General features: G+C 68.8%; 4 protein-coding genes across 4 annotated transcripts; 2 read left to right on the forward strand and 2 right to left on the reverse strand.

Annotated features, from left to right (window-relative positions):
* Positions 1-1,379: 1,379 nt before the first annotated feature.
* On the reverse strand, positions 1,380-11,931 carry PSMA5 (proteasome 20S subunit alpha 5). The gene is made up of 9 exons (XM_040536035.1): positions 11,777-11,931; positions 11,130-11,196; positions 8,984-9,110; positions 7,938-8,005; positions 7,053-7,160; positions 6,892-6,950; positions 5,873-5,975; positions 4,596-4,682; positions 1,380-1,658 (listed from the first exon to the last, which is right to left on the reverse strand). The coding sequence occupies exons 1-9, from the start codon at positions 11,803-11,805 to the stop codon at positions 1,581-1,583; spliced, it is 726 nt and encodes a 241-aa protein (XP_040391969.1). The 5' UTR covers positions 11,806-11,931; the 3' UTR covers positions 1,380-1,580.
* A 928-nt stretch (positions 11,932-12,859) lies between these two features.
* On the forward strand, positions 12,860-16,670 carry SYPL2 (synaptophysin like 2). Its single transcript, XM_040536122.1, has 6 exons — positions 12,860-13,004; positions 13,109-13,180; positions 14,503-14,627; positions 15,267-15,468; positions 15,557-15,748; positions 16,270-16,670. The coding sequence occupies exons 1-6, from the start codon at positions 12,954-12,956 to the stop codon at positions 16,396-16,398; spliced, it is 771 nt and encodes a 256-aa protein (XP_040392056.1). The 5' UTR covers positions 12,860-12,953; the 3' UTR covers positions 16,399-16,670.
* An 848-nt stretch (positions 16,671-17,518) lies between these two features.
* On the forward strand, positions 17,519-24,536 carry ATXN7L2 (ataxin 7 like 2). The gene is given in 12 exon segments (XM_040536093.1): positions 17,519-17,594; positions 19,360-19,428; positions 19,512-19,616; positions 19,695-19,863; positions 19,936-20,234; positions 20,824-20,906; positions 21,017-21,258; positions 21,342-21,513; positions 21,605-21,726; positions 22,929-23,567; positions 23,569-23,773; positions 24,397-24,536. Coding segments are annotated over 11 exon segments (2,070 nt in total). The 5' UTR covers positions 17,519-17,594; positions 19,360-19,409; the 3' UTR covers positions 24,412-24,536.
* Positions 24,537-25,812: 1,276 nt separating this feature from the next.
* Positions 25,813-27,462, reverse strand: AMIGO1 (adhesion molecule with Ig like domain 1). Its single transcript, XM_040536088.1, is given in 2 exon segments — positions 25,813-27,374; positions 27,376-27,462. Coding segments are annotated over 2 exon segments (1,461 nt in total). The 5' UTR covers positions 27,448-27,462; the 3' UTR covers positions 25,813-25,985.
* Positions 27,463-27,780: the final 318 nt, after the last annotated feature.

Genomic DNA, 27,780 nt, shown 5'->3' on the forward strand with positions numbered 1-27,780 from the left:
CGAAGGACCACGCCGGGAAGAATCAGCTTTTTGTGTTTTCTGGGACACAAACAAGCCTGGGAGGAGCGCCGCGGGGCAGCGGGGCCGAGCTCACGCGAGGGGCTGCGGGGCGCTCGTTTCTTCCGCCCCCGTGGGCCGATACCAGCCCCGCTTTCGCTCACGGGGCGGTTTTATGATCACGGCCCATGGGGCGGTGGCTGGACGAGGGACGTTCCCCCGCCACTGTCCGGGCTCGTTTTGGGGATGGGGGCAGCACCGGGGGACCGGGGCAGCAGCTCGGGGGCTCGGTGGGCAGAGCCAGAGCCAGGCGCGGCTGCAGGAAGCGTCCCTGCGGGGCGAAGTCCACAGCTCCCCGCATCCGTTCCTCCGCCTGCGGGGCTGGGCCGATCCCACCGATCCCGGCGGCTGCCGTGCCACAAGGAGGGGGCTCAGCTCCTCCGAGCGCTGGCGTTATCCCAGCACCGGTCTTCCAGAGCTTCCCTTCCTGCGTCTGTTTGGCGGGAGCAAAAGAGGAACAAAACGAACAGGCCCGGCCTTTTCCCCTCCGCAGAAGGCCGAGGCTGGCAGCTGGGACATCGGCGGCAGCAGGTTGCTGCGCGTGGCTTTGCCGGGCTGCAGGGACACGCAGACCGTCCCCGCCGCTGAGCTGAGCAGAAAGCCAGTGCTTTCAGCCCAACGGAGCGCTGGAAGCGGCCCCGTGCCAGGGCGCTCCCCCCCCGGCGGCAGCTGTTTCTCCCGCAGCAGACAAGGCCGTTTTGTTCGGGGTGAGGCTGTGACCTCGCGGAGCAGGACGGAGCGAGCGGCCCCACGGCCCCGCAGGCCCGGGCTGCCCTCCCGAGGTACCAGGCGCAGGGCAGAGCCCGAGGCTGCGCAGCCCTGCGCTCAGCCCCGCTTCCTGCCGCGCCGGCACCAGCCTCAGGGTCTGAGACGTTGTTTCGAGGATCAGGACGGAGATGGCTGCAGGAGGTAACCAGAAACAAAAGCAATAAGCCCCGTTAAGGAGATGAGCAGAAGTCTGCCAGCCCGACAGCCCGCTCCCCAAAGGAAGCGGTGTCTGCCCCGTTTAACAGGCAAGGGTTGTCCCATTAACCCAGATCTGTCCCACGCCCGCTCCGTTACTGTCGTTAGGGGCAGTTCCAGGCTCCCACCAGGAGGAAACACAAACCCCCCCCTGCTGTGGATTTCCTCCCTGGGTCAGAGCCCAGCTCCGCGTCCTCCACGAGAGGGAGACCTGTGACCGGCGCAGGGCGAGCGCCGCGTGCCGCAGGGACAGGGACAGGGACAGCGCAGCCCCGGCCCCGCGCTGCGGCTGCAGCAGGTCCCCATCCTCACCCACCCCGTGGCCCGTCTGAGCGCCCCCCGTTACAAGGAACCCGGGGTAGAGTAACAAAACGATTTATTATCATCTCCTCTTATTGTAGAGATCAGTTATGTACAGAAACTGTAAAAAAAACCTCAAGAGCCTTCTGAGAAGAGCAATTACAGATGCTGCTGGAAATAAAATCACAGGTACTGGAAGGAACTGAGAGTCGGTTCTTTGATCGGGGGAATGAGCCTTTGAGGGAGTCTCTCTCTCCCTTTCAAATATCCTTGATGACCTCTTCAAGCTCCTCTTTCGTGTACATGTGGAACTTCATCCCAGGCTCCACAGTGGCAAGCTGAAAGAGAAGGAGCAAGGGGTTAAGTGCGCCTGCATATGTGAAGTGACAGCATGGGGCAGGGAACAGAGAGAAGCCACAGCAGACAGAGCAGCTGTTCCTTCTCGGCGGCCTGATCTGCCAGCCCAGCAAGATCATTCCACCCCGTAACATGCTCTTTGATTCCCTAAAATAGCTGCCTGCCGCAGAAATAGCTTTTAATTGACTCAGTCTCCTCATAGTAGCAGCAGCAGGGAACATCTACTGGGAACACTCAGGCCCTGCTTCTGCTCTCTGTGGAAAAAGACCCCGTCAACACGAGCTCTTCATCAAACACCGCTTGGGAGAGGGGTTCCTCGCGCTGCAGCTCAGCCCCGCGCCTGCAGCCTCTTCTCCTCCAGCAACCAAGGGTACAAATCCTGGCCCATTATTGGCTTTAAGGGGACAGAGGCAGCAAAATACTCTTAGGGGGAATGCAGATGTGCTCTGCAAAACTGAGGCAAACCGCCTGTTGATCACTAACCACCACCAGTAAGCAAGCTGGTCACCAGGATGCACCCTGCAACTGCCTGGTGCCCTGCCAAGCGGGCCAAGCGCTGCCGAGACCACGTCTTACATGGCTCAGCCCAAGGGACGGAGCGGGGGACAACTCAGTGCCCTGCCGCTGTGCCAGGAACAGCGTGAGGCAGCGTCCAGGGCAGACAGCTGAGACGTTTCGCAGGGCAAGCACCAGAACAAGAGATACTTGAAGAATTGTGAGACTGCCAGAGGAATGCAAGTGGGACTTTTGTTTGCACCTAGCTCACGGCGCAGAAGCCCAAGGCGCAGGCAGCTGCTGCAGGCGGGCGAGCCAAGAAGCTGCAGGAGCGCCGGGGATGCTCCAGAGCTCGCTCGCAGATGCCCCCGGCACCGCGCCCGCATCTGCGCTGCCGAGGGATCCGCGTGCGTGGCTGCAGTGAGCACGGCTCGGGGGGTCCTGGCGCGTCCCACAGCCCCTCCTGGATCGCGAGGTCACCCGACAAACGGCGCGGGTAGAGGGAGGGCAAGCGCCTGCCTTCTCCGAGGAGGAACAGCCTGCACGCTCAGGGCGAGACCCCTGCGCAGCCCAGGTCTTAGCGGGCGTTCTCAGACACGTCGGATGCTACCACAGGCACCTCGGGCCATTGCTGCGTGTGCTGACACCGGCCCCGATGGACCCGACAGCCTCGAGCACGCGTGTCTGCAGCCTGCTACCCACACCAGGACTTCTCCATGTCTGCTCGAGCCTGCGCCTCGCTGCCCGCATACCAAAACTTTACTTAGCTATTGCCTTACAGGCTTCGCAGGGGAGTAATTAATTAAAAAAGCGTAACGTTGTTTAAGGTTCCTGAACGTGGCTGCCAATGGATTTAACTGTTCCATGACCACACTCCCCCTTCCCTTTGCTGCTAGGTGGAAAAAAACCACACAAGAAGGAGAAGTGACTTGAGTAAATGAAGTGAAGCACCACGTACTTCTGCAAAAGCTAGAAAGCAAAGCAGCAACTTCAGGTGAAAGATTTTCAACCAGAAGGGTGACTTGAGTCAATAGTGACCTTTTAATCCTCAGCACATTCCTCTTGTACTTAACCCCGATACGATTCCTCAATACGTTCAGAGCTCTGCCAAGCACAGTTAAGCCCTGTCAAACGGGGACACGACATAAGGATACTGTACATGCTACTCTGCCTCAATTCCTTTGCACTGTACTGCGGATCTTGCAGGAGAGCCGTGAAGCTGATCAGGAGAGAACTGATCTGCCCGTGATGGGAGTGCAGCTGGGGAAGCAGATTTCAGGCGGCTGGCATCGTTTCTGGAGAGAGCATCTAAGTTTTCAGCGTGCTGCTCCCTGCCTGCGGGCCCCTTCCCTTCGAAGGAAGCCAGTTAACCATGTCGGAAGGGTCCCCAGCAGGAGTATTTGGTAAAAACAACGGGGTGCGCACCTCCAGGGTCTTTGGGAAATGGGTTCCCAGTGCTCAGAGGAAAGGAAGGGGAGAACAGCGGGAGAAGAGCAGCTTGAGTCAGAACGCCATAATCTGAAAAGGTCTCGTGTCTCATAACCTGCCAGAAATAGAAGCAAACTCTATATGCCAGCCTTGCTCATCATCTGTCCGTTATCGCTACCAAACGGGAAGGTTTCGTTTGTTTGTTTTACCTTTGCCACCTGAGGAGAACCGTCACAGCCTAACAGTCGAGGTTCGAGGGGACAGGTACGACTGCTCCCACGGTAACCTCCGGGAGCTGCACGCCTGGGTCAGGCTGAGCTCCGCGAGCCTCGCAGGCAAGAGCTGGAGGTTAGCGAAGCGCACACGTTCCTGGAGGCTTCACCTCTTTGGTCCTCCTGTCCGACAGATTTTTGGCACCCAGCCAGGACTGAATATAGCAAGTCCAGAAGCTGTATAATTTTCATTCCTTCTAATATTACAAGCACCAGGGAAAAAAAGAATGGCTAAACCCAGGGGAAGAAAAAGCAATCCTGCTGGCACGACAGGTTCACGCTGGCTGCCTGCCCGCGTAAGGTCAGGGGGGCTCCACTCCCACCCAGCCCAGGGAGAATTGCTTGCACCAGCACCCCGCTCAAGCCAGGCAAATGCACCTGGCTGCACACATCCAGAAACCAAAGAAAGCTCCAAAAGCCTCCCAGTGCACCCCACAACGTGCTACAACGAGCAGTTTCGAATCACAAGACCATCCGCAGCCAGCCAGCCGCCGGCTTGGGCAGTCCTGAGCTACTCCGCCTGCCAAGCCCTTGCTCCACAAGCGCAGGCAGCCCTCCTCTCCAGCAGGCAACTTCCTTACCTGGGTGTTTAAAACACAGCACGCTCCTGACACGCCTGCTGCGCAGCCAGTGGGATTTGCGCCGAGGAAGCCTGGGCTACGCGCAGCGCAGACTTATTTACATCGCAAGCCACGACCGCGTGCTGTTAACAGCCATAGTTACCTCAATGTTGGTTGCATTCAGTTTCTCCTCCATAACTTGTTTCAGGATGACAAGGGAAGATTTGATTGCTTCTTTCAGCGTCATTGACTGTAAAACAAATCACTCGTTAATTGCGCTGTTGATGCTCGAGCAAGCACTCGTTCTGTCGTTACCCCTCTGACTCCAAAAGCGTGCTGCTCTCCCTGCTCTTTTTCTCAAATCCTTTAAGCTGTCACTGGCAGCAAACTTAAAAGCTTATCAGATTATCTACAGTATCAACAAGAGACCAAAGTGCACTGTTCGGGCAGGACAGTGGCAGTTGCAAGGACGGCGACTTTCTGTTTCTGTATAACTTCTTATAAAGCTTAAGAACTGTTAATCTGGGCGCACAAACCTTGCCGTCAGGACCAGGGCACGAGGGTCTGCTTCCCTTCGCCAGTTACTGTCTGTCAGGCAGCTCCCCCCCGAGCTCCACTGGAAGCTCTGAAAAGCTGGACTCCTGGCAGAAGTCTTCCTGCTTTAATATCGTAAATCCCTGCGTGAGGGGAACTAGAGCCTGACGGCTGTGCGATGTTCAGAGGGATGATGGCTGTGCTTGCACTAACTTTGCGCTCGGGAGATGGCGAACAAGCCACGGAGCCCAGAACTCTGGCAGTTCTGCTACTTAATAAATTAGATTATCGAGTCTTAGGCTGGAAGTCTTCAAGGCAATCAACTGCACCAATTACACTTTTCATTACGGTATTTGATTTCCTCCGACACAGAGGGGAGCAACGTTTTACTGCTTATCCAACAGGCCGAGGACTTGCAGTACAAAAGCCATCAACTTCACTGGCTCAACAGATCTGCAAGCCTAGCGAAACATCTCTTGCGTTACTTCCTTATGCTTTGGGCTGCATCCATACTGCGCCCTGCTGCTGACTGGCCGTGCTCGTACAGCAGCTCTTTTATTTATAGAGGGCTTCCTGACATGGACTCAACTATCACCCGCTGGAGGCAGAAACCGGCATCTCGGGCTCTGGGCTCGTGTTCCACGAAGCTGCCTCAGCAGCCACAGCCCGGAGAGAAGCTGCTGGTTGTAGCACTCCTCGCCGTGGAGATCCTTCACCAGCAGCTCCCCGCCGACGTCCAGTCACCGGATCGGCTGCCGAGGACCGAGCCCAACCCCGCCAGGCTCACGCACCTCCTCCAGAGCCCTCGAGTCTCGCGAATCACTCATCGGTAAGGAAACGAGTGGATCCTCGTGAGTCACGAGCTACTTCTAACTCGTGCGACGTCAACCCAACCCGGCCTTTTACCTTATGGTAAACCTCTTGCAGGGAGCTCTGCGCGCCTTCCGAGGCGGACCCGATTGCTCTGGCATCGCACTGAACAAACGTCCCCGAGGGGTCCATGTGAAACCTGCCGGGAACACAGGCGACAGTGAACAGAGGCGCACCCGGCCCCGCGCCGCGGCATCACGAGGGCTTCTCCTCCGCCAGGCCCACGGCCTCCCCGCAGGGCACTCGGCGCTGCTCAAAGCTGGGGAGGAACAAGGCCCCCCCGGGAGCAGCAGCTCGTCTGCCAGCACGCGGCCGAGCTCACAGCAGCCGCTCGCTGCGCCCGGCCTCGGGGGCTGCTGCACCAAGCGCGGCTGCAGGTTGCTCCTCCTGGCACTCAGAGGAGGCTTGAGGAGTGCCCAGGGGTCTCCCGCAGCCCCCCGGGGGGCTGGTAGGCTCGGAGGGAGCTGTGCGCTCCCGACACTGCCCTCCATGCTCAGAGCAGGGTATTTTTGCCCTTTTCCCTTTTAAGAAAATCGGCACGTTTTCACTACTGCTCCCGGGAGGGAGACTTTTTTGGGCTGGCTCTGCGGAGCCAATCCCACCTCCAGCGGAGGTGGTGAGGCTGCGTTTCAAGCCCAGGAGTTCAGGTTACAAGCACTCCACCTCCCCAAGGAATGTCACAGCAGGCTGCAGATATTATGTTACCGGTGGCTCTGCTGGTCCTTTAGGGAAAGGTAAGAATAAACTCAGGACAAGGAGAGCTTTAACACCTCCCTCCTGCCCAGGAGGCCACACAGAGCAAAGCCAAGGTTCGCGGCAGACACAGCGCGCTCTTCAACCCTGAAGGAGCAGGCTGTGTGAGCACTGCTGTAACCCTTGTTTCGAAAGGCAGGCTTAGAAGCATTAACAAACACGTCAGGTGCACAATGGGATAAACCCCGAGGGTTTAGCTTATAGAAAACCGCAGAATCAAGTCATTAAAGAGCCCTGGGAAGTTTCCGTTAGAGGTTTTCCTCTCTTCCCAAAGCTGGCCTGGATCACAGAGCTGAACTTACAGCTGGGGTCCCTTCTCATCAACTCCTCCAAAGAGCAGCGCGACACCAAACGGGCGAGACTGCAACAGAAAGCGGCCGACAGGTCAGGCGAGGCCGATGGCCAAGTCAGAGGAGAGGCGGGAGCAGGCTCGTGGAGCACCCCCAGCCCTGCCACTACACACCATGGCGCCGGGGTCCGCGTCCTCCTCCCCAAACTGCAGCGCCAGGTTGGAGACGGCCTGCGTCACGCTCTCCACCGTCATGGTTTCGTTGTAGGTGAACCAGTGATTCTGCAGGAAAAACAAGGATTCAAGTCATCGCCTCGCTCCCCTACAAGGACAAGCCCGGACCACTCGCAACGCCCCGCGTAGCCACAAAGGCAGCTTCGCCCAGCCGCTCCCGACAGGCGGGGGCACGCGGGGCGCTGCACGTTGGGCCCCAGGATGGAAGCACCAAAAGGAGCCGTTGGTGCAGGACACGCTGAGAAGCTCGGGATGGATCCCACAGAAAAGCTGTGGCCATCCGGGCCTCGGGATCCCAAGGAGGAAGACGCAGGGCCAGGGCACCCCATCCCCGTGCTTCCAGGGCCCGTTCCGAAGGGCGGGGGCGATCCGATTCTCCGGACACAGGAGCAGTGCTGGCACACAGGAAACCCCCCCCCCGGGATAAGCTTTTAAGTACAGAGCGGTGATTTGTACCGGGACCCGAGTACCTAAAGCACAGAGGAATGTCAAGGGGCCAGAATTACAATCGAGCCAATCTTCTGACAAAGCGAAGCCCGACACACACGTCACCACGCAGTCGGTGGCAGGGCACCGCCAGCGTTCAGAGGCTACACGGGCACTGGACACCACGCCCGAAGAGTCCCACCAAACGTTCAGCACCAGAAAGGAAAATACGCAGCACGGGAGACTCCGCCTGCTCGTTCTGCAGGAGCCCCGCGCGGGAAGCCAGGCTCCCCGCAGGCCTCCCACCCCACACCGGTTCCTTCGAGGCAACGACCTTCCCGCGGCAGCCGCCCCGGAGACCAGCGCCGGCGTTTTGAGAAGAGAAACAGCAAGCCTTACCTGCGTCTCCACTCTCGCTTTATCAATTAAAGTCTTTGCATCAGCTATTAAGCCGCTCATGGCACAGCCTGGAAGCAGAGGGAAACCACGCGTCACCTCCTCACCGACCCGCAACGCGCTCTGCCCCCCCCCAGACTTCCCGAAGCCCGCGGGGAGCGCCCCGAGACGCGGCAGCTCGCCGGGGAGCGAGGAGCAGGGGAGGGAAGCGGCGCCGCCGAGGAGCAGGGCGGCAGCGCTCCCGCTCGAGCGGCGCCCGCTGGGACGGACGCGCAGCTGAGGCAGGCGCAGAGCTGGCTTCTCCCAGGCCTCCCACCCGCCCCACGTCCGGGTCGGCTCAAGGGGACACATTCGAGGCCGTCCCAGAGGAGCCACGAGCCCGCGGGGAGGGGAAGGCGTCGGGCGCTGCTGCGGGGAGGGCTGGCTCGCTCTGCGCTGGGGGTTTTGGAGCAGCCCCTGCGGGAGCCCGCAGCACGAAGCCGCTCCCTGCTCCGAGGAGGGCACACGGGAGGAGGAAATGAGACCCCGCAAGGGCTCCCGAGCTGCCACGACGCGTATCGTCGGCAACACGGGCATCTGGGAGGTCTCCCGCTCTTCGCGTGACATATTTGGTAACGAGAGCTTCGCGGGCCCCCTCAGGGTGCAGAAGGCTGCTGCGAGCAGAGGTCCGGGCATTAGCGCTCCAGGAGAACCTGGCCCAGAGTCAAGCCTTTACATTGCAGCAATTCCCTGCCCTCCCGGAGCTAATTTTGGGACGAGCCTTCACGAGGGAGGTCATGGAAGGCGGGGGGCAGGGGTGCTTCAGCCGCCTCTTCCTGCTCCCGTAGCTATGTCCTGCTGGCCCGCAGCCTGGAAAACCAGCGACCAGGGCCTGCTGCTGGCCGAGGGCTGAGAGCTCCCGCTTGGCTCGGCAGAGCTGCCTGCAGGGAAGGCCGGGCCTGAGACGCGGCTTCCGAAACTCGCAGGGGACAGCTTTACTGCACACACACCCACAGAGCTGGAGGGCCGTGCCCAGGGGCAGCAGACGCGCGCTTCTCCTTTCTCCTTACCTATGTGGGAATCTATTTCCACGATCTTCTCGATGCTGCTGGGCTCCATGAGCGGGGAGGTGATCCTCTTCTCCACGGCCAGGCAAACGCCCTCCGAGGTCTGGATCCCGATGGCCGTGGAGCCAAGCTGCAAACAACCACAGTTACAGCACCACACCCAACGCGGGGTAGCCACGACAGAGCATAAACACCACGGTGCAGCACTAATCCCGCTTTACACCGCTTGGAGGGACGTTGTTTTGGAGCCGGACACATCAGCAAGGCACAAAACCCGTGCGCAGAGCTGTCCGGAGCCGCTCTGTTACGGCTCGAAGCGGGGAGCTGGAAGGGCGAAGCCCGTGCGACTTCCTGCCGGTCAGCTCCTCGGGACCAGCGGCGTCGGGGCAAATAATTCAACCTCTTCCCCGAGCACCATCAAGTTTTACCGCTTAAAGCCGCTCGATTTTAAAAGGCCTTGCGAACCCGGCTCTGTGAGACAGACAGGAAACGCCGAAGCGAGACACGGAGCTCGCAGAACGGCCTGTACTTCTGGCGGTGTCTGCCTCCTGGCTCAGGCCCCGTTCTGTCGCTCAGCTCCTTTTCTCCTCGACGCCTTTTGTCCACGAAATTTAGCGTGACCGAGAGCAAACCGCACGTACACCACGCTCCGCGTTCCAGGTAGAGGTCAGCCCCCCGCAGCGTTTTCCCCCCGACGTGCGGGTGCTGGAAGCACCCGGCGCAGTCCCACAGCAGCCAGCCCGGAGGCCTCGGGGCTGTCACATCGCGAGCTCGGGGCCTTCCCGGGGTGACTACGCCAGACGGCGTGCGGGGGTGCTTGCTCGGGAATGCTCGGCTCAGAGCAGCCGGGGGAACCGTAGCAGTGAGCGTCCCCGGGTCTGTAACCGGAGGCAGGCAGGGGTCTCCCCGCCGCAGCGCTCGTGGGTTTAGGCACGGCCCAACAGCCCCCGTCCTCTAAGCACGCGCCTGCCACAGCTGGGCACGAACCCCAAGTGAAAAAAGGACGCCTGACGTTATTCCGGGAGTGTTTCTGCCCGTCCCACACCCCAGGGCGCAGGCACCCCACGCACGGAACACGTCCCAGGAGCCCCGAGCCCAAACAATTGTGTTTGCAGCTTATCAGCTCTCCGGAAACCAGCACAGCCTAAAAGCTTCCAGACGCTTTCTACTCTGCCAGAAGTATTTGCAACTATAAAACGTGGCGCGAGGACCGGCTTCGCTCCAGAGTTCTCACCTCCCGGGGCCTTAAGCAACACGAATTACTACTTTTCGCCTCCTCATTTATCATTCAAAGAATGCTTTAACGAACTACAGCAGCAGAGGGAAGACAAAGCCAGCAGACCCCACCCCGCACTCCCCCTTCCCCCAGTTCACGCAGAGGGCTGCTGACAGCTTCTCAGCTTCATCCCCTGCCGGGTTTTACGCCTCACCTGAGCAAACCACGAACCACCCTGAGCTAAGAACATGAAAGTCAGCCCGCCAGAGGAGGGCTGCCACTTTGTTGTTGCTGTTGTTTAAAAGTGACTCCGCCATCGCAAAGCACACGGACCAGAAAGCAACGCTCCGCTGGCCGAGGATGGTAAAGGGGAAGCAGAGCGCTCCTCTGCTGTTCGAGGAGCATTTAGGAACCCCGCAGGCGCCAGCTTCCGCAGCTGGAGTCACGGCACGCGAGCACTCGGCGCCTCTCGCTTCGGCGCTAGGTTCTAGGGGGTTGATTTGGGGATTAGCATCTCTGGACTGCGTTTGCTTCGTGAGTAAATCGGTGGCGAGGAGGCAGAGGGCAGCGTGCCCCAGCCCCTCCGGGCTGCCGATGCTTCGAGGAGCACAAAACAGACGAGCGGAGCCGCAGGAGGCGCAGCTGGACGGAAGGGACTGCGCTCCGGCACAGCTCCTGCTCTCCACGCTGCACATAAGAGGCCAGGAAAGAGCTGCCAGCAGCCCCAGGCGGGAGCGGCACCTATTGGGAAAGCGGCGTCCTCCCGGTGCTGCTCAGCGCCGCGTTGCCCTGGGAAGCCGGCCAAAGCCTGCTTCGCTGCAGAGCCGAGACCAAAGCGTGGGAGAGCAGAACCCGCCCGGCTTTCCTCCGGGCAGAGCCGCTTTGGAGGAGCCCTGAGCGGCGCGGCGGGACGGCCGGGAGAGCAGGCGGTACCTTTATGGCCTCGATGGCGTACTCCACTTGGAAGAGCCTCCCCTCCGGAGAAAAAGTGTTCACACCCCTGCAAGAAAAACGCCAGAGATGGTGCAAAAGGCAGAGCTCCGGATCCCACAAGGGGGCCGGGGGCTCTGCCTCAGCCGCGCCCCCCCCGCCCCCCCCGAGCGCTGCTCCCCGGGCCTGCGCCAGGCAGGAGAACAAGGGGGGGGGGGGGGGCGGCCGCAGGTTGTGCCGGGGGAGGTCGGGGTGGGAGCGAGGAGCCATTTCTGGCATCTCTGCCGTTCCTTTCTGGCATCTCTGCCGTTTCTGCCCAGCAGCAGCGCCCAGGCGCTGGGACGGGCTGCCCGGGGGGGGGGGGAGGCACCGCCCCGGGGGTGCTCAAGGCTGGGCCCGGTGCTCGGGGACGTGGTTCTGGGGGGGGGGGGTACGGGGGGGGACGGGGATGGGGGCGGGGGCCGATCCCGGGGGGCTCCCCCAACCCCACCGGCCCCGGGGCTCCGCGAGGCGCCCCCGGGCCCGGCCCCGCCGCCCCCGTTCCCGGCGGAGCCCCGCGGGCAGGGCAGGGCAGGGCCGGCCGCAGGCCGCTGACTCAGCCGCAGGCCGCGGGGCCGGGCGGGGCGCGGCGGGGCCGGGCGGGCACTCACCGGTCGTACTCGGAGCGCGTCAGGAACATGGCGGCGGCGGCGGCGGCGGCGGCGGGGGAGCGGGGGCGCGGAGCCGGGGCCGGAGCGCGGCGGAGGCGGGAGCCGCTGTGCCCGAGCCGGGTGCGCCGCCACTTCCGGCCAGCCGCCCCGCGGCGCGCATGCGCGGCCCCGCCCCGCTCGCGCGACTTCCGCCCGCGCCTCAAGCGCATTGGGCCGCCGCGCGGGAAGCTCGGCCAATAGGGAGGCGGGGAGGGCGGGCTCGGCGCGGCGGGGAGGGGAGTGGAGGGAGGGGAGAGGGTGCGAGCGGGGATTGGCTGAGGCGAGGGAGGGGGCGGGGCCGCGCCGGGGGGAGGAGCCCCGGGGCACCCAGAGGGAGGGGGCGGGGCCACGCCTCGGGGGGCGGGGTCAGAGCGGGAACGGGGGCGGGGCTAGCGCGCTGTGGGGGCGTGGCCAACGGAATGGGGGCGGGGCCGTACCGGCATGGGGCGGGGCCCTTGGGCGCGGCGGGGGGTCCCGGGCGGCCCCGGGGGGGGGGGGGGGCGGCGAGGCGGGGGGGCGGCCGCCGCTGCCCGGACCCCGCGCCCCCGGTGCCCCCCCCGGGCGTGGGGCCCCGGAGTCCCGGGGGGCCGCCCCTCCCCCACCCTTCCGCTTCCCCGTGGCGCTTCCGCCCCGGTACGGGCAGCACGCGGCCGGGGGGCGGGGGGGCCGGGGCTTCCCCGATCCCCGGCCCGGAGCTGCTCGGGATGGGGGAGGGGCGAGGGTCTCCGGGCGGGGGGGGGGGGGGGGGGGGGGGGGGGGCGTCTGTCCCGGCCCCGGCCCCGGCCCCGGCCCCGCGCTGCGCTCCGGGGCTGCCGGTTAGCGGGGCAGGGCGGGGGGTGCGGGGCCCGGCCGGCCACCGGGGGGACCGACCGACGGCCGGAGGCAGCCCCCGGGCCACCGCCAGCCCTTGCCCGGAGCCCCGGGGCCGCCCGTCCCGAGGAGGGGGGGGGCGGAGGGGGGCCGGGGGCGGGCCGGGGCCGTCCCGGGCGCGGTGGTCGGCGGGGGCCGGGCCGGGGGCGGGCCGGGGGCAGCCGGGGCGGGGCGGTGGGGCTCCCGGTGGCGGCGCCGGGGCGGCTCTGACAGCGGCGCGGCGCCAGCGGGCGGCGGAGGCAGCCCCGACGGCCCCGACGGCCCGGCCATGTCGGAGCCCGGAGCCCCCGCGGCCGGCGACAAGGCGCCCCGGCTCCAGGTGGGGGCCCCGGGGCGACCCCCGGTGCCGGGGGCAGGTCCCCGCCGCGGCTCCCCCCGGGCAGCCCCCGGGGCCCGGCTCACGCCGCTGTCTCCCTCCCGCAGGACCGGGTCCTGGGCGGGATGCGCTGGGGCCGCCTCCTGGAGCCCCTGGGCTTCGTCAAGGTGCTGGAGTGGGTGAGTGCCCCCCGCCCCCCGCGCAGCGGGACCCCCCCGGCCCCTTCCCCAGCACCCGCGGGTGCTGCCGCCCCGTGGCCCCCGTCCGGCCCTAACCCCAAGCCCGGATTTGGGGTATCCCCGTCGCTTTCCTAAAGCCTGCGGGACCCCCCCCCCCCCCGGGGACCCCGTAGTCCCCAGCCCACCCGGATCCTGCCCCACCCCAGCGGCTGTGGGCGGGGGGACCCCAGCCAGAGCTTCTCGGGGGGCTCCGGGTGCGGGGCCGCTTGGCCGCTTCGGTTCGGGCCCCGCGGCCCCCCCGGTGACCTTGAGCAGGTGGCTTCACGTGGCCACGCCGGAGGGGACGGGGACTTCGGGGTGCTGGGGCCCCCTCCTTCCCGTGGGGTCTGGGGGGCAGCGGGCGTGCAGGGAAGGGGGCAGAGGGGGGCAGCGAGCCCCAAGAAGGGGCACCCTGGGCACGGGGGGGGCAATTCCATGGCCCCGGTCCCCGCCGTGCTATGAATGGCTCCGGGATTGTATTTCAGGGCCGCGGGGAGGGCGGCATTTCTGCAGCACGGCCACGCCGTGGGCTCCAGCACCGGGGAAACTGAGGCACGGGGCAGCTCGGCCACCTGGCCCGCGGGGCCGCGGCCGGACACCTTTGGGTGTCTCCTGCCCGGAGGAGCGGGGCCAAGGGGGCTTCTCCCACGGTGCTGACCCCGCAGCTCCGGAGCGTCCACCCGGGGAGGCACGAAGCACCCCCCGCCGTTGTGGCTGCTGGGCAGGATGAGGCCCCCCATGCGAGGGCAGCCCAAAACGGGAAGCGGGCGGAAAGCCCCCGGAGAGCGAACGGGAGCAAAGGCCCCGCCAGAGCGGGGCAGCGCGGGGATGTCCCGTGCCGGAGATGCGCGGCGCGGCGCGGGGCGGCCGTGAGCGCTCCTGCCCCGGCGAGGAAACGCCTGCGGCGGTGGCAGGAGCTGCCCGGTGTGCGCGGGGACCTGCCCGTCCCCACGGCGTCTGGCCTGGCCGGGCGGCTTCCCCAGCGCTGCCACCCCCAGGGCAGGACAGGCCATGGGGTCCCTCGGTGGGGATGCTCCCGGCGTCCCGCCCCCCCGCTGCCCCATTTTGCCCCCGGTTCGCCCCCGTTTTGCCCCCGCTTCGCCCCCTGCCCGGTGCAGGCGGCAGCCCGGGAGCTGGCGCACGCGGCCGACAGCTGCGGGGTGGCAGCGCGCCCTGCCCGCCGCGGCCGTGACTCAGCGCCAGGGGGAAACCCGGCCAGCTGCGAGGTCCGGGGGCGTCCCCGGGGTTCTGTGCACCCCCCGACCGCTGCTCCCCTCTTGCAGCTCTTCGCCATCTTCGCTTTCGGGGCGTGCGGCTCCTTCAGCGGCGAGACCGGGGCGACGGTGAAGTGCAACGGCGAAACCAAGGAGATGAGCGCCATTTCCGTGCAGTTCGGGTACCCCTTCAGGTGAGGGGGGCGAAACCGGGCTCCCCCCCAGCGAATCCAGCGTGGCCCCGCAGAGACCTGGATGTGGCCGGGGGGGACACCGGGTGCCGGCTGGGGGTTAAACCCCGTCCCCAGCGCTCAGTGCTGGCTGCGACTCTGTGGCCGTGGCACCGCAGCCAGGGAGGGGCCGCATCCAGCGAGGGACCCTGCCCAGCACAGGGGTTTGGTGCATTTTGGGTGGATGTGGGATTTTGTCCACCCCATCGGTGATGGCGTAGAAGCGCAGGCTGCCCTGGAGGAGCCTCCTCTGCCGTGTCACGCAGGAGCTCAGGCGTGGCCGTGGGAGCTGCCGGGCCCCCCCGGTACCAGGGGGCATCCCTCGGGGAGGGCCCGTCCTCCTGCTGGCTCCGCATCCTGTTCCTGTAGGGATCTTCGCTAAGCGGCGAGGGCGAGGAGGGAGCCGTGCCAGCCACAGGCTGCGGCGTTAGCCCCTTCCCTCGGTCGCCAGGGATCGGACCTGGCTGCGGTCCATGCCCCGTCCTCCTCCCCTCCATCCTTCAGGGATGCCCCAGAGCAGTTATTTCGGGCAGCAGAGCTGTCCCCAGCACGCCACCCGTTCCCGGGCCACCGGCGTCACCCCGCCGCTGTCCCCGCACCCAGGTTATACCAGATCCCCTTCGAGATGCCGGACTGCGAGGGCGAGTCTGAGACCCGGACCCTGCACCTCGTCGGTGACTTCTCCGCCCCCGCCGAATTTTTCGTGACCCTGGGGGTCTTCTCTTTCCTCTACGCCATGGCGGCTCTGGTGCTCTACCTGCGCTTTCATTCCCTCTACGGCGAAAACAAGAAGCTCCCCTTCGTGGTAAGGTGGCTGCGCCCCGGGGCCGGATCCTGCCCCACAGCCGGCGCAGGCCAGGGAAGGGGCTGAGCCCGGTGCCTCGTCCCGGCAGGATTTCTGCGTCACCGTCTGCTTCGCCTTCTTCTGGCTGGTGGCGGCGGCCGCCTGGGGCAAGGGGCTGAGCGACGTGAAGGCGGCCACGCGCCCCTCCAGCCTCATCGCCGCCATGAGCGTGTGCCAGGGCCAGGACGTGGTGTGCAACGCGGGCGCCACGCCGGCCATGGGGCTGGCCAACATCTCCGTGGTGAGGGCACGGTGCGCGGGAGCTGCGCAGACGCGTGTGCACGTGTACACACGCTTGCACACGTGGATGCGGGCACACGCATTCGTCTGTTTGCTGGGCCACACACGCACACACACGGCAAACCTGCTGGCACACGTGTTCACACGGAAACGCACACACAGCTACACCGTGCACACGTGTGCACGCACACACACGCACGCACAGCCATGCCCACGAGCCCTCGTGCACACACACACACGTGGGATTCCTGAGCTCAGCCGGGAGAGGGCAGTGGGAAGCCGTCGCACACGCGCTCCGCAGCCGCGCTGCTCACGGAGCCTGCTGCTGGCACGGGACGGGGGGGCCCGTCCTGCACCCCCTGCCCCCGGGGACAGCACGGACCCCCCCCAGCCAGACGGGTCCCCGGCGCGGGCGGTGGCACCGCAGCCCCTGGCACGGCGGTGGGGGGCGGGGGGGGGGGGGTGCCCGGGGCTGGGTCACCCCCGGGTGCCCCACGCCGCGGGTCTCTTCTCTCCCTGCAGCTCTTCGGCTTCATCAATTTCCTGCTGTGGGCCGGGAACTGCTGGTTCGTGTTCAAGGAGACGGCGTGGCACGCGCAGGCTGCGCCCCGCGACAGCGCGGCCGAGCAGGGAGCCATCGACAAGCAGTAGCCGCCCCGGGGTGGCAGCGGCATGGGGACGCGGGGGGGGGGACGCCTGTCCCCAGGGGACCTCGCGCCGGCCACCAGCCCGGGGACGGGGTGTCGCGGGCCCCGGGGACACGGGGGGGCGGCTGCTGCAGGGACGCGCGCCCCCGGCTGGGGGGGGCGCAGGGTCGGGGCATTAACCGCTGCTGTCTGGCTGTGTATAGGGGTCCGGGCGTCCCGGTCCGTACCCCGCGTGCCCGCTTCTGTACGGAGGCGTATAAAGGTCCTGGGTACCCAGCTCTGTGCGGGGCGCGTGGAGCCCCTGCGTGTCCGGCTCTGTGCGGGGGCGTATATGGCACTGCTGTGCTGCTCCGTGCCGGGGGGTCGGACCCCCTGGGGGCTCAGCTCCGTGTGAGGGCACGTACGGCACCCGGGGGCCCAGCTCTCTCGGGGGATGTACGTAAGCCCGGGGGGTCCTCTGTAGGGGTACGGGGGGGGGGGCAGCTCTCTATAGGGATATACGTAAGCCGGGGGGGGCTCAGCTCCCTACGGGGCTATACATTAAGCTGTGCGGCCCAGCTCTCCATGCGGGTGCATTCGAAGCCCTGGGGGCCCAGCTCTCTATGGGGCTGTACGTTACCCCAGGGCCCCAGCTCCCTGTGGGCCGTATGTCAGCCCCGGGCCGCAGCTCCCAGCCCCCCCCAGGGGCTCCCCTCGCAGCCCCCGTGCCCGCCCCGGGCCGGTGCCGCTGCCGGCCCGGTGCCAGCTCGCCCCGCGCCGCCCGGGGCCGTGCCGGGAGCCGCGCACCGACCGCGGGCACCCGCCCGGCACCGAGCTCGCCGCCGCGGGGCCGCCCCGCACCGGGGCCCGGCGGGGGGAGCGGGGGGGGGGGGGGGGGGTCCGGTGCCCCTCGGTCCCCGCGCTGCCCCCGGGAGCCCCGGGGCGGGGCCGGCGGCGGGACTACACCGCCCGTGGGGCCGCGGGGCGGGCGGGGGCGCGCGGCGCATGCGCGGGGGCGCGCGGGGCGGGGGCGGCGGCGGCGGCGGCGGCGGCGGCGGGGGGGGCGCGCTCCCGCGGCGGCGGCGGCGGCGATGGCGGCGCGTGGGCGCGCGGCGGCGGCGGCGATGGCGGCGGCGGAGCGGCGGCTGCCGAGCTTGGACGAGTTCGCGGGGCAGAGCTGGAGCGCCTGGGTGGAGCGGGCCGGGCCGCCCGCCGAGCCGGGTGAGGGGCGGCGGCGGGGCGGGGGGGCGCCGGGGGGCGGGGGGGGGGGGCCGCCGCCGGGCGGGGCCGCGCCCGCCGCCCCCCCCCCCCCCCCCCCCCCCCCCCCGGTCCTAGCGCCGCCGCGCGGCGGGCGGCGGGCAGCGGGCACCGGGCGGCGGGCGCCCCGCACCGGGCGGCGGGCGTCCTGCAGCGGGCACCCGGAGCGGAGCGGAGCGGGAACCGGGCACCGGAACCGCGGGTCCGTGCCGCCGCCGTGCTTGTGCGGGAGCCGGGCGTTGGGCACGGGGAGGCGGGCGCCGGGCACCGAGCGGGGCCGCGCAGCCGGCGGTGCCCGCGGGGAACCGGGAGCCCCGGTACCGGCACTGCCCCGACCGGCTCCCCCGTTCCAACTGCACGGGCACGGCTGGGTGACGCTGGGTGCCCAGTACGGCACGGCTGGGTGATGCTGGGTGCCCAGTACGGCACGGCTGGACAGCACTGGGTGCCCAGTACGGCATGGCTGGGTGACGCTGGGTGCCCAGTACGGCTTGGCTGGACAGCACTGGGTGCCCAGTACGGCTTGGCTGGACAGCACTGGGTGCCCAGTACGGCACGGCTGGGTGATGCTGGGTGCCCAGTACGGCACGGCTGGACAGCACTGGGTGCCCAGTACGGCACGGCTGGGTGACGCTGGGTGCCCAGTACGGCATGGCTGGGTGACGCTGGGTGCCCAGTACGGCTTGGCTGGGTGATGCTGGGTGCCCAGTACGGCTTGGCTGGGTGACGCTGGGTGCCCAGTACGGCACGGCTGGGTGATGCTGGGTGCCCAGTACGGCTTGGCTGGGTGACGCTGGGTGCCCAGTACGGCTCGGCTGGACAGCACTGGGTGCCCAGTATGGCCCAGCCGTGCAGGACACCACACAGCGTGTCCCAGTGCTGGGACAGCCGCCTGGTGCGGCCAGCAGGGACGCGTGCTGCTGGCACAGCTGGTGGGGACACGGGCGGCACTGGCCACCTCCCGAGCATGTCACAGCCGGGCGGGCTGTCCCCGAGAGCCCCCATGTCCGCGGTCACTGCAGGGCCCGGCACCTGACAGCAGGGTACCTCCGCGGTGGCTTTGGGCTCCAGCCCCTCTCGGGGGTGCTCTCAGTGGTCTCTGCCCCGTCCCCTCGGGCCCAGGAGGCCCTGCTGGTGCCTGTTGTGGTGCCGTGGTCCCTGCCACCCGCTGTCCCCAGCCCTCGTGGGGTCCAGGCCTTGAGCAGCTGAATGTCACCCACCGGCTGCCACCCTGAGCCTGGGAGGGGGGGTAGGGGATGGGGGGCCACGGGTACCCCACGGCATCAGCTGATCCCGAGGTCGGCTGAGGGACCCGTCCTCACGTGTAATTTCGCTCTTTGCATCATTTTGGGAGCGCCGGCCGGTGTTTGACAGCCAGGGGACACGGTGGCTGCAGCTGCAGGGTTGGGGACAGGGCAGCACCCGCGCCTTTGTGCCCGACACTGGCTGCGGGACGGGGCAGGCGGGAGCTGAGGCCGGCACGGCTCGTGACAGCGATGGCGCTCCAGCAGGAGCTCACCCACTCGCTTCAGCCCAGGTTTTACCCACGGAGGCGCGGGTGGCGGAGCCAACAGCCGCTCCTGGCTCCCGGCACCCTCGGGTCCTGAGCTCTCTCCACGGATGGGACCGGCAGCCGTTGGGTGCTGGTGCAGGATCCGGCCCAGGCGGCACCGCGCTGGGGCACGCGGGATGCAGCCGGGTGCCGCTGACGGGTTTTGGTTCCCAGCAGGGTTGGAGCCGGAGGAGAGCAGCAAGAGCGGGAGCAAGAAACTGGACGCCATGACGCTGATTAAGGAAGGTAAGCTCCCCACTTTGGGGAGAAAACCCGTGGTTTGGGGACCACGCGTGCCCTGAGGCACCTGACCAGCCTCTGCCCCGCAGACATGTCCATCTTCGGCCACTGCCCGGCGCACGACGAGTTCTACCTGGTGGTCTGCAACCACTGCAGCCAGGTGGTGAAGCCCCAGGCCTTCCAGAAGCACTGCGGTAAGTGGGGGCACGCGGAGGGTGGGCGGGGGGCCGCAGAGCCCTGCAGCGGGCTGACGGCGGGCCTTTCCCCGGCAGAACGGCGCCACGGCCCGCTCAGCAAGCTGTACGCCCGGGCTGCCGCCGGCAGCCCCAAGTGCCACGCCGTCAACGGGCAGCCGGCGGCCAAGGCGCTGCGGGAGAAGCCGCCGGGCGCCCGCGGCCGGACCCAGCCGCTGCCCGACAAGGCGCAGAAGGACAACCTCTGGTGAGCAGCCGGGCCGCGGCACGGCCCCCCCGGTGCCGCCGGGCGCCTCTCACCGGCCCCTTCTCTTCCCAGCTTGTTCATGCCTGTGGTGAACCTGGAGAAGATCCCCAGCCTCCCCAAGCCGGACGGGCACGGGATCAAAGTGCCCCCCAAAGCCCTGCCCGCGCAGCCTTCCTCCAGCTCCAAAGACCCCCCGGGGAGACCCTCCCCGACAGCGCCGCCGAAAGAGCCCCCGGTGCCGGCTGGGGTCGGGGGGGACTCGGCGCTGCCCGCCGCCGGCCCCGTGCGCAAGCCAGAGAGCGTGCCCGCCCCGGGGGAGAAGGAGCCGGGCGCCTGCAAGCCGCCCCCCAGGTCCCACAAGAAGCCGGCGCGTGAGTCCCGCTTCCCCGCCGGCCGCGGGCGGGGGGTGCCGGTGGGGGCCGCGTAGCTGCGGGCCGTGGCGCGGGCTCCCAGGCCGGGTCCGGCTGCTCGGCGGCTGGGTTCGGCGCAGCGGCGGGGTAGGTAACCTCGGCGGCTCCGTCCCTCCGCCCGCCCGCGGAGGAGCCGCGGCGGCCCCTGACGGCGGCCCCGTTCACCCGGCAGGTCTGGGGCCCCCCGCCGCGGGGGCGCCCGGAAGAGCTGCGTGCGGCGCGGGAGCCGCGAGCCCTGCGCCGTGAGCAAGAGCGCGAGCCAGGGCTGAGCCCCGCAAGCGGGACACGGACAGATGCTGCGGCGCTCGCGGGCACTCTCAGGCTACAGTGAGCGATGCCACGGCACGACCTAGGCGCAGGCCGGGGGCCGGGGGGGGTCTCGCCCGGCTCCGGCGGGGAGCCCGGTGCCCGATCTCACCGGGGGGGCTCGGGCAGCGCGGGAGCCTCCTGCGGGGCTGGCGGAGGCGGCGGCAGCCCGGTCATCGTGCGTGGCTTAGCCCCGCACCCCCCTCAGCCCCCCCGGCATCCCACTGCCTCGCTCTGCCCGCAGGGAAGGAGTGCGACCTGAACAGGCAGTGCGGCGTGCTGAACCCCGACACCAAGAAGATCTGCACCCGCCTGCTGACCTGCAAGGTAGCGCCTCGGCTGCGCCGGGCGGGGGGATGCGGGCCTCTGGTGGTGGGAGCCGCGGTGCCTCCCGGAGGGTGCCCCCCACCTCGTGTGACCCCCCGCCCGTCCCGCAGATCCACTCCGTGCACCAGCGCCGTGAGGTGCCGGGCCGCGCCAAGGACTTCGACGTGCTGGTGGCCGAGCTGAAGGCCAGCTCCCGCCGGGAGTCCCCGAAGGAGAAGAGCCCGGTGAGGAAGGAGCCGCTCCCCGAGCGCCCGGCCCCGGCCGCCCCCGCGCTGCCGCAGCCCCCCGCCGTCCCGCCCAGCGCATCCCCCTGCCGTGCCAGGCCCCCCCACTCCCACTGCCCGCCCCCCAGGTGAGCACCCGCCGTCCCCACCGCCGGCATCAGCCCCGGCCATGCCCGGCGGCCGCGGCTCTCACCGCCCCTCTCCGGTGCAGGGCCAGGCTTTCCTCCGACAGCGACCCCGAGGAGGGGGACGTGGGGCTGTTCCCCTTGCCCCTGCCCAAGGGGGGCAGCCGGGGGTCCAGCGAGGAGAGCGAGGAGGAGGGGGCCGAGGACGCCCACCGCCCCGACTGCCATTATGCGGCACGCCCGCCGCGGCCACAAGCGGTGAGTTTGGGGGGTGCCCCCTCGCGCTGCTGCGGGTGGGCTTCGGGGGTGCCCACCCTGACACCCCCCACCCTGTGCCCTCCCCCCCCAGTTCTGCACCTTTGGGAGCCGCTTGGTCAGCCCGGGCTGCTACGTCTTCAACCGGCGCCTTGACCGCTTCTGCTCGGCGCTGGGCTCCATGCTGGAGCGGCACCTCAGCTCGCACATGTGGAGGTGAGGGGGGGCCGGGGGGCATCCTGCCGGCCAGCGTGGCGCTTTGGGAGGGACCCAGGGGTGCCCAGGGCACCGAGTGGGGCCAGAGCGGCAGGGTGAGGTCTGTGCGGGGGTGCTGTGTTGGGGCCCATCCTCTTTTATATCTTTATTGATGGCTTGGATGAGGGAATCGAGTGCACCCTCAGTAGGTTTGCAGCTGACACCAAGCTGGGGGGAAGAGTCGATCTGCCGGAGGGCAGGAAGGCCCTGCAGAGGGACCTGGACAGGCTGGGTGGATGGGCAGAGGCCAAGGGATGAGGTTCAACGTGGCTCAGTGCCGGGTCCTGCACTTGGGGCACAACAACCCCGTGCAGCGCTGCAGGCTTGGGGCAGGGTGGCTGGAAAGCTGTGCAGAGGAAAAGGACCTGGGGGTGCTGGTCGATGCTCGCCTGAACACGAGCCGGCAGTGTGCCCAGGTGGCCAAAAAGGCCAACGGCATCCTGGTTGTGTCAGGAAGGGTGCAGCCAGCAGGGCCAGGGAGGTGGTGGTCCCCTTGTATTCTGCTCTGCTGAGGCCGCACCTTGAGTGCTGGGTTCAGCTTTGGGCCCCTCACTACCAGAAGGACATCGAGGCCCTGGAGCGTGTCCAGAGCAGGGTTGCGAGGCTGGGGAAGGGCCTGGGACACAAGTCCTGTGAGGAGTGGCTGAGGGAACTGGGGGGGTTTGGTCTGGGGGAGAGGAGGCTCGGGGCAGAGCTCGCTGCTCTCTGCAGCCACCTGAGGGGAAGGTGTGGGGAGCTGGGGGTCGGCCTCTTCTCGCAGGTAACTGTGATAGGGCCAGAGGGAACGGCCTCGAGTTGGGCCGGGGGAGGTTCGGGTGGGAAATGAGGAGACATTTCTGCTCAGAAAGAGCGGTCAGGCGTTGGGACGGGTTGCCCGGGGAGGTGGTGGAGTCCCCGTCCCTGGGGGTGCTCAAGGAGAGGTCGGGCCCGGTGCTTGGGGACAGGGTTCAGGGGGTGCTGGTGGCAGGGGGTGGTTGGACCAGATGATCCTGGAGGTCTCTTCCCAACCTTAATGATTCTCTGGGGTGGGGGGGTGCCCCCGTGCAGCTGGGGGTAGCCACTGCCTAGACTGGTTCCGTCTTTGCAGAGACTGGGAGGGTCTCATCTGGGCAGGGAGCAGCAATTTGGGAGTCCCTCTCACCATCTCCTGTCCCACCCCACAGGAAGATCCCTCCGGCCGCCGAGCCCCAGCTCCACACCGCCCCGGCGCCCCCCAGCCCCGCCGGCCCGCCCTGCGGCCCTGCCGCCCCGGCCCCCCCGCCCCACACACGGACCCCCCCAGCCCCTGCCGGGCCCCGGGACAGCCGGGTCCCTGCCAGCATCAACTACACGGTGGGGTCCCCGCACGCAGCGGCCGCCTGCAGCCAGCCGGAGTGCGGGGGGGGCGGCAGCCAGTCCATCACCTCCCCGCTGCCGGCCAACATCCCCTCGCCCTCCTTCAGCAAGTTGCCTTCCACCAAGGCCAGCAAATCCTCCCGGGCCAAGGAGGCGGCGGGCAGCACGGAGCCGGACGCCGTCGCCCGCAAACGCAAGCAGCCCCTGGGCGCCGCCGCCAGCCCCCCCTACAAACGGACCTGCCCCGGGGACGGGGCGAAAAGCAAAAGCCCCGGCTGCCAGGTCTTGCACCCCCCCGGAAAGACAAAAGCCGCCCCGGTGTCGTCATCTACCACCGCTGCCCTCAATGGCTCGGTGTGCGCCGGCGGTCGGCTGAAGCGGGGCTCCCCCCCGGACTGCCGCGTCCCCCCCAGCACCACGCCGGAGCCCCGGGGCTCGCCGCTGCACGGGGCCGGGGTGCCCCCCCCCACCCCCTCGCTGCATCTCGGAGGACGAGGCCAAGAAGCGCAAGAACACGGCCACGTACTGCCGGCCTGGGAAGCCCAAGCACGCCGCCCCCCCGCCAGCCCCACCACCCACCCCCGGCCCAGCACCCCCCGACCCGGGCTGCTCCGTCCGCAGGAAGAAGCCGGGGACACCCCTGGGCTTCGAGGACAAGCGGAGTGCCCTGAAGGTAGGGCTAAGGAGGGGGTGGGGGTGCTGGGGGGGTCCCCACTCAGATCTGGGGGGCGGGAGTGGGTTTTTGGGGGTGCCCACCTCCTCCTGGGGCTCGGGGCCACTTGTGTGTGCCCGTTCCATGAGGGACACCCTGGTCCTGGTTGGGGGACACCATGGGGACAACGTGGTGTGGTGGGGGATGGCAGGGGAGATGCCGTGCTGATGCCGTGGTCCCTATGTGGGGGACACCACGGGCACCCTCTGGGGACATCCGTGTCCCATGTTGGGGATGCCACGGGGACCCTCTGGGGATACCCTGCCCCCAGGCTGGGGATGCCGTGGACACCCCTAGGGGACACCCATGTCCCAGACTGGGGACGCTGGAACCAGGTAGGGGACTCTGTGGAGGACACCGTGGTCCTAATGGGTTATCCCGGTGCTGTGGGGCTGCCGGTGTCACCCCTCTGGGGGTGACTGGCATGGGGACCCTCTGGGGACATCCTAATCCTGGGAAGGATTTGCCGTGGGGATACGCTAACCCTGGGTGGGGGACACCGCGGGGACGCCCTGTCCCTGGGTGGGGGACACCGTGGGACCGGGGTCACCCCGTGGCTGACCGGCGCCTCTCCCTCCCCGCAGTCCAAAGCCCATTAACGGAGGGGCCGGGGGCTTCCGCACCGTCCGGGGCTTCTGTGCGCCAGGGAGCCCCGCGCCGCCGCCGGGAAGCACCGAAAAGCCGACGAGGGGAGAAAAACCCAAGAGGAGAAGAAGAAGAAGAAGACAAAAAAAAAAAAAACCTCCAGAAAAATACCTCAAGACTCTTTGTTCCTGTTCCGTTGCTGCTACCCCAACCCCTGGGGAGAGGAGGTGGCCGCGGCCGGGGGTCCCGGGGCAGGAGCGGCCGCGGGGCCACCACGGGGCCACCACGGGGCCACCACGCTGGCCGGGGGCCGCCGCCGGCTGCGGATATTTATAAGAATTCCTATTGCTGTTTTTTTTTTTGTTGTTTCTTTTTTTAAAAAAAAAAAAAAAAGAAAAAGAAAACCCGTATTGCACGGGGTGGGAGGGGGGCCCGGGGGGCGCTCCCTGAGGTCCCCGCGGTGCCGGGGGCGGCTGCTGGGGACGCGGCCCGCGAGGACGGCGGGGGAAGGCGGCGTCCCCGGGAGCCCTGCGGGGACCGGGCGGGGGGTCCCCGGTTGCCGCAGGGGACGGGGGGCGCGGGGCGAGCGGGACCCGGGGAGGGGGGGCGCTGGGGGGGGGGGGTCCCCCGGTGCCCCGCGGTGTCGCCGTCCCCGCGCCGCAGCCTCCTGCGGACGGACAGGCCCCGCCCACCACCAACTCGGCCCCGCCCCCAGCAGGTAAGACCCCGCCCCTTTCATCAGCCCCCACCCCCTTCTGCCATGCCCCTCCCACCAGCCCAGCGGCCCCGCCCCCCGCGGCTTGGCCCCGCCCCACCCGGGGGTCCTTGGGGTGCCGGGGGGGCCCTGGGGGGCGAGGTCTCGGCGCGTGGCACAGCAGCGGGCGGGGAGCTCACGTTTATTGTCACCGATGCAGCAGCGCGGCCGGGGGACGGGGACAGGGGGCGTGGGGGGGGGCTGCGGGGGCAGGCAGGGGATCCCCGGCCCCGGGACCCCCCCACGCGTGGGGCGGCGACGTTACCCCCCCCCCCGGGACGGGACCCCGAGGGGGGGGCGCAGAGCGGGGGTCTGCTCGTGGCTGTGCATTGAACGGGGGGTGGCGGGGGGGGGGGGGGGGGGGGGGGGGGGGGGGCCTGCACCCCGCGGGTCCCCGAGGGTGGCCGTGCCCCGAGCCCCCCCCGGAGGTCTGAGGTGGCAGCTGTGGCCTTGGGGACATGCTTCCCGGGGGGGTCATGCGTCGCGATAAACATGCGGGGGGGCAGCGCCGTGGGGAGGGGCGGCTGGCACCTGGCTGCTGGCCCTGGGGTGCCCAGGCAGCGGGGGGGCAGGGGCGGCCCCGTGTCCTCGGGTGCCGTCAGTGGGGGTCCTGCGGTGCCCCGACCCCCGGGGGGGGCTCCAGGTCGCGCCGTCCCCGCCAGGGTCCCCCTGTCCCTTGTGTCCGGCGTGGCGGAGGCGACCTCTGCGGAGCCCGGGGCTGCGATGCACGCGGCGGGGGGGCCGGGCCGGCTGTCCTTCCTGCACCCCATCCAGCGCGGACCGGGGGAAGGGTGCGGGGGGGGGGGGGGGGCTCCAACACCGGGGTGCCCCCCCCTACACCACGATGGGGGTGTCCGAGAACACCGAGCTGACCGAGTCCGGGTCCGACACCTTCCTCTGCGCCCGGGGGCCCTCCCGCGCCGCCGCCACCGCCGGGGGGGTGCCTCCCGCTTTGAACCTGCCGTTCTGCCCCCCCGGGGGGGCGCGGGGCCCGGCGGCGCCGTGGGGCTGGGGGGTCTCTCTGGCGGCGTGGTTGGGGGTGGCGCTGAGCACGGAGGAGTTGAGGCTGTCGTCGCGGGGGGCCGGCGTCTTGTCGGCGCCGCGGCAGCAGCAGCGGCAGGGGGTGAGGTACAGGTAGATGAGCACCAGCACCACGCTCAGGATGCAGCCCACCAGCGTGGTGTAGGCGGTGTTGAGGCCGTCGTGCGGGCCGTGCAGCGTGAAGTTGTGCACCAGCAGCTCCACGTAGAGCGTCTCGTTGAGCGCGGGGCCGGCCACCCGGCAGGCGTAGGTGCCGGCGTCCTCGGGGCGCAGCGCCCGCAGCTGCAGGCTGCCGTTGGCCAGCACGGCCGCGCTGCCGTTGCCGGCCTCCTCCGGCACCCGCTCGCCGCCCGGCGTCACCCAGTGCCGGCTGTGTGCCGCCCGCAGCCGGCTGTCGCAGCCCAGCGTCACGGTGTCGCCCAGGTGCGCCTCCAGCACGGCCTCGCGCGCCTCGCTGCAGTTGAGCAGCTCGCGGCCGGCCAGCGCCAGGATGCCGACGGGCGCCCGGCCCGGGGCCGGCAGCAGGCAGCGCAGCTCCTCCTGGAAGTCCAGCACGGCGCTGAGGCGGCGGCGCCAGCCGCGGGCCACCAGCTGGAAGAGCGGGCAGTCGCAGGCCAGCGGGTTGCCGTGCAGGTAGAGGCGGTCGCGCAGCCAGGCCGGCAGCGCCTGCAGCTCGGCCACGGGGAGGCTGCGCAGGCGGTTGGCCGAGAGGTCGAGCAGCGCCAGCTGCGGCAGGCGGCTGCCCTCGCGCAGCAGCTCCAGCGGGAAGCGGGCGATGTGGTTCTGGCCCAGGTAGAGCTTGCGCAGCCGGCCCAGGTTGTCGAAGGCGGTGCGGTCGACGGCGGCGATCTCGTTGTTGTAGAGCAGCAGCACCTCCAGCTCGGCCAGGTCGCTGAAGAGGTTCTCCTCCAGCGCCCGCAGGCGGTTGGAGGAGAGGTCGAGGTGCCGCAGGTGCGGGACGTGCGCGAAGGCCTCGGTGGACACGAAGGCGAGCCCGTTGTGGGACAGCAGCAGGGCGTGCAGGTGCGCCAGCCGCCCCGGCGCCCAGTCGGCGCGCAGCCGGCTCAGGTTGTTGTGGCTCAGGTCCAGCACGGCGGTGAAGCGGGGCAGGGGCGCGGGCACGGCGCTCAGCACCGCCTGCGAGCAGCTCAGGATGTTGGAGGCGCAGACGCAGCGCGGGGGGGCAGCTCCCGCCCGCCGCCCCCGCCGCCAGCGCCAGCGCCGCCACCGCCAGCAGGGCCCCCGGCCCCGCCATGGCCCCGGCACCGCGCTCGGCCCCGCCGCGGGGATGGGGACGGGGACGGGGACGCGGGGGCTCGTGCGGCCCGGCGTCACCGCATGCGCCGGGGTGCGCGGTGTCACGGCACGCAGGGCGCCGGGCGCCCGGGGTCACAGCTCGCGCCGCGGGGAGCCTCCGGTTGCCAGCGTCACGGCGCGGGGTGGCTCCGGCCACCCGGTGACACCGCGGGGGGGGGGTTGGGCCAGCCGGTGTCACGGCTCGGTGTCACGGCGCGCACCGGGCTTGCTCCTCACCCGGTGTCACCGCGCGGGGTGGCTTTGTCACCCGGCGTGGCGCTGCAGGGTGCCA

This window comes from Cygnus olor, chromosome 24 (assembly GCF_009769625.2).
Source record: "Cygnus olor isolate bCygOlo1 chromosome 24, bCygOlo1.pri.v2, whole genome shotgun sequence".
Taxonomy (NCBI): domain Eukaryota; kingdom Metazoa; phylum Chordata; class Aves; order Anseriformes; family Anatidae; genus Cygnus; species Cygnus olor.

Bases quoted from the DNA above. Each gene is read 5' to 3' on its own strand.
- PSMA5 (XM_040536035.1), bottom strand. From the start codon at position 11,805: ATGTTCCTGACGCGCTCCGAGTACGACCG. The intron at 8,006-8,983 runs GTAAGGAGAAAG...CTCTGCTTCCAG, and splicing joins GGAAATAGATTCCCACATAG to GCTGTGCCATGAGCGGCTTA. The intron at 7,161-7,937 runs GTAAGGCTTGCT...TTTTTCCTGCAG, and splicing joins AAGCGAGAGTGGAGACGCAG to AATCACTGGTTCACCTACAA.
- SYPL2 (XM_040536122.1), top strand. From the start codon at position 12,954: ATGTCGGAGCCCGGAGCCCCCGCGGCCGGCGACAAGGCGCCCCGGCTC. The intron at 13,005-13,108 runs GTGGGGGCCCCG...TCCCTCCCGCAG, and splicing joins ACAAGGCGCCCCGGCTCCAG to GACCGGGTCCTGGGCGGGAT. The intron at 13,181-14,502 runs GTGAGTGCCCCC...CCCCTCTTGCAG, and splicing joins TCGTCAAGGTGCTGGAGTGG to CTCTTCGCCATCTTCGCTTT.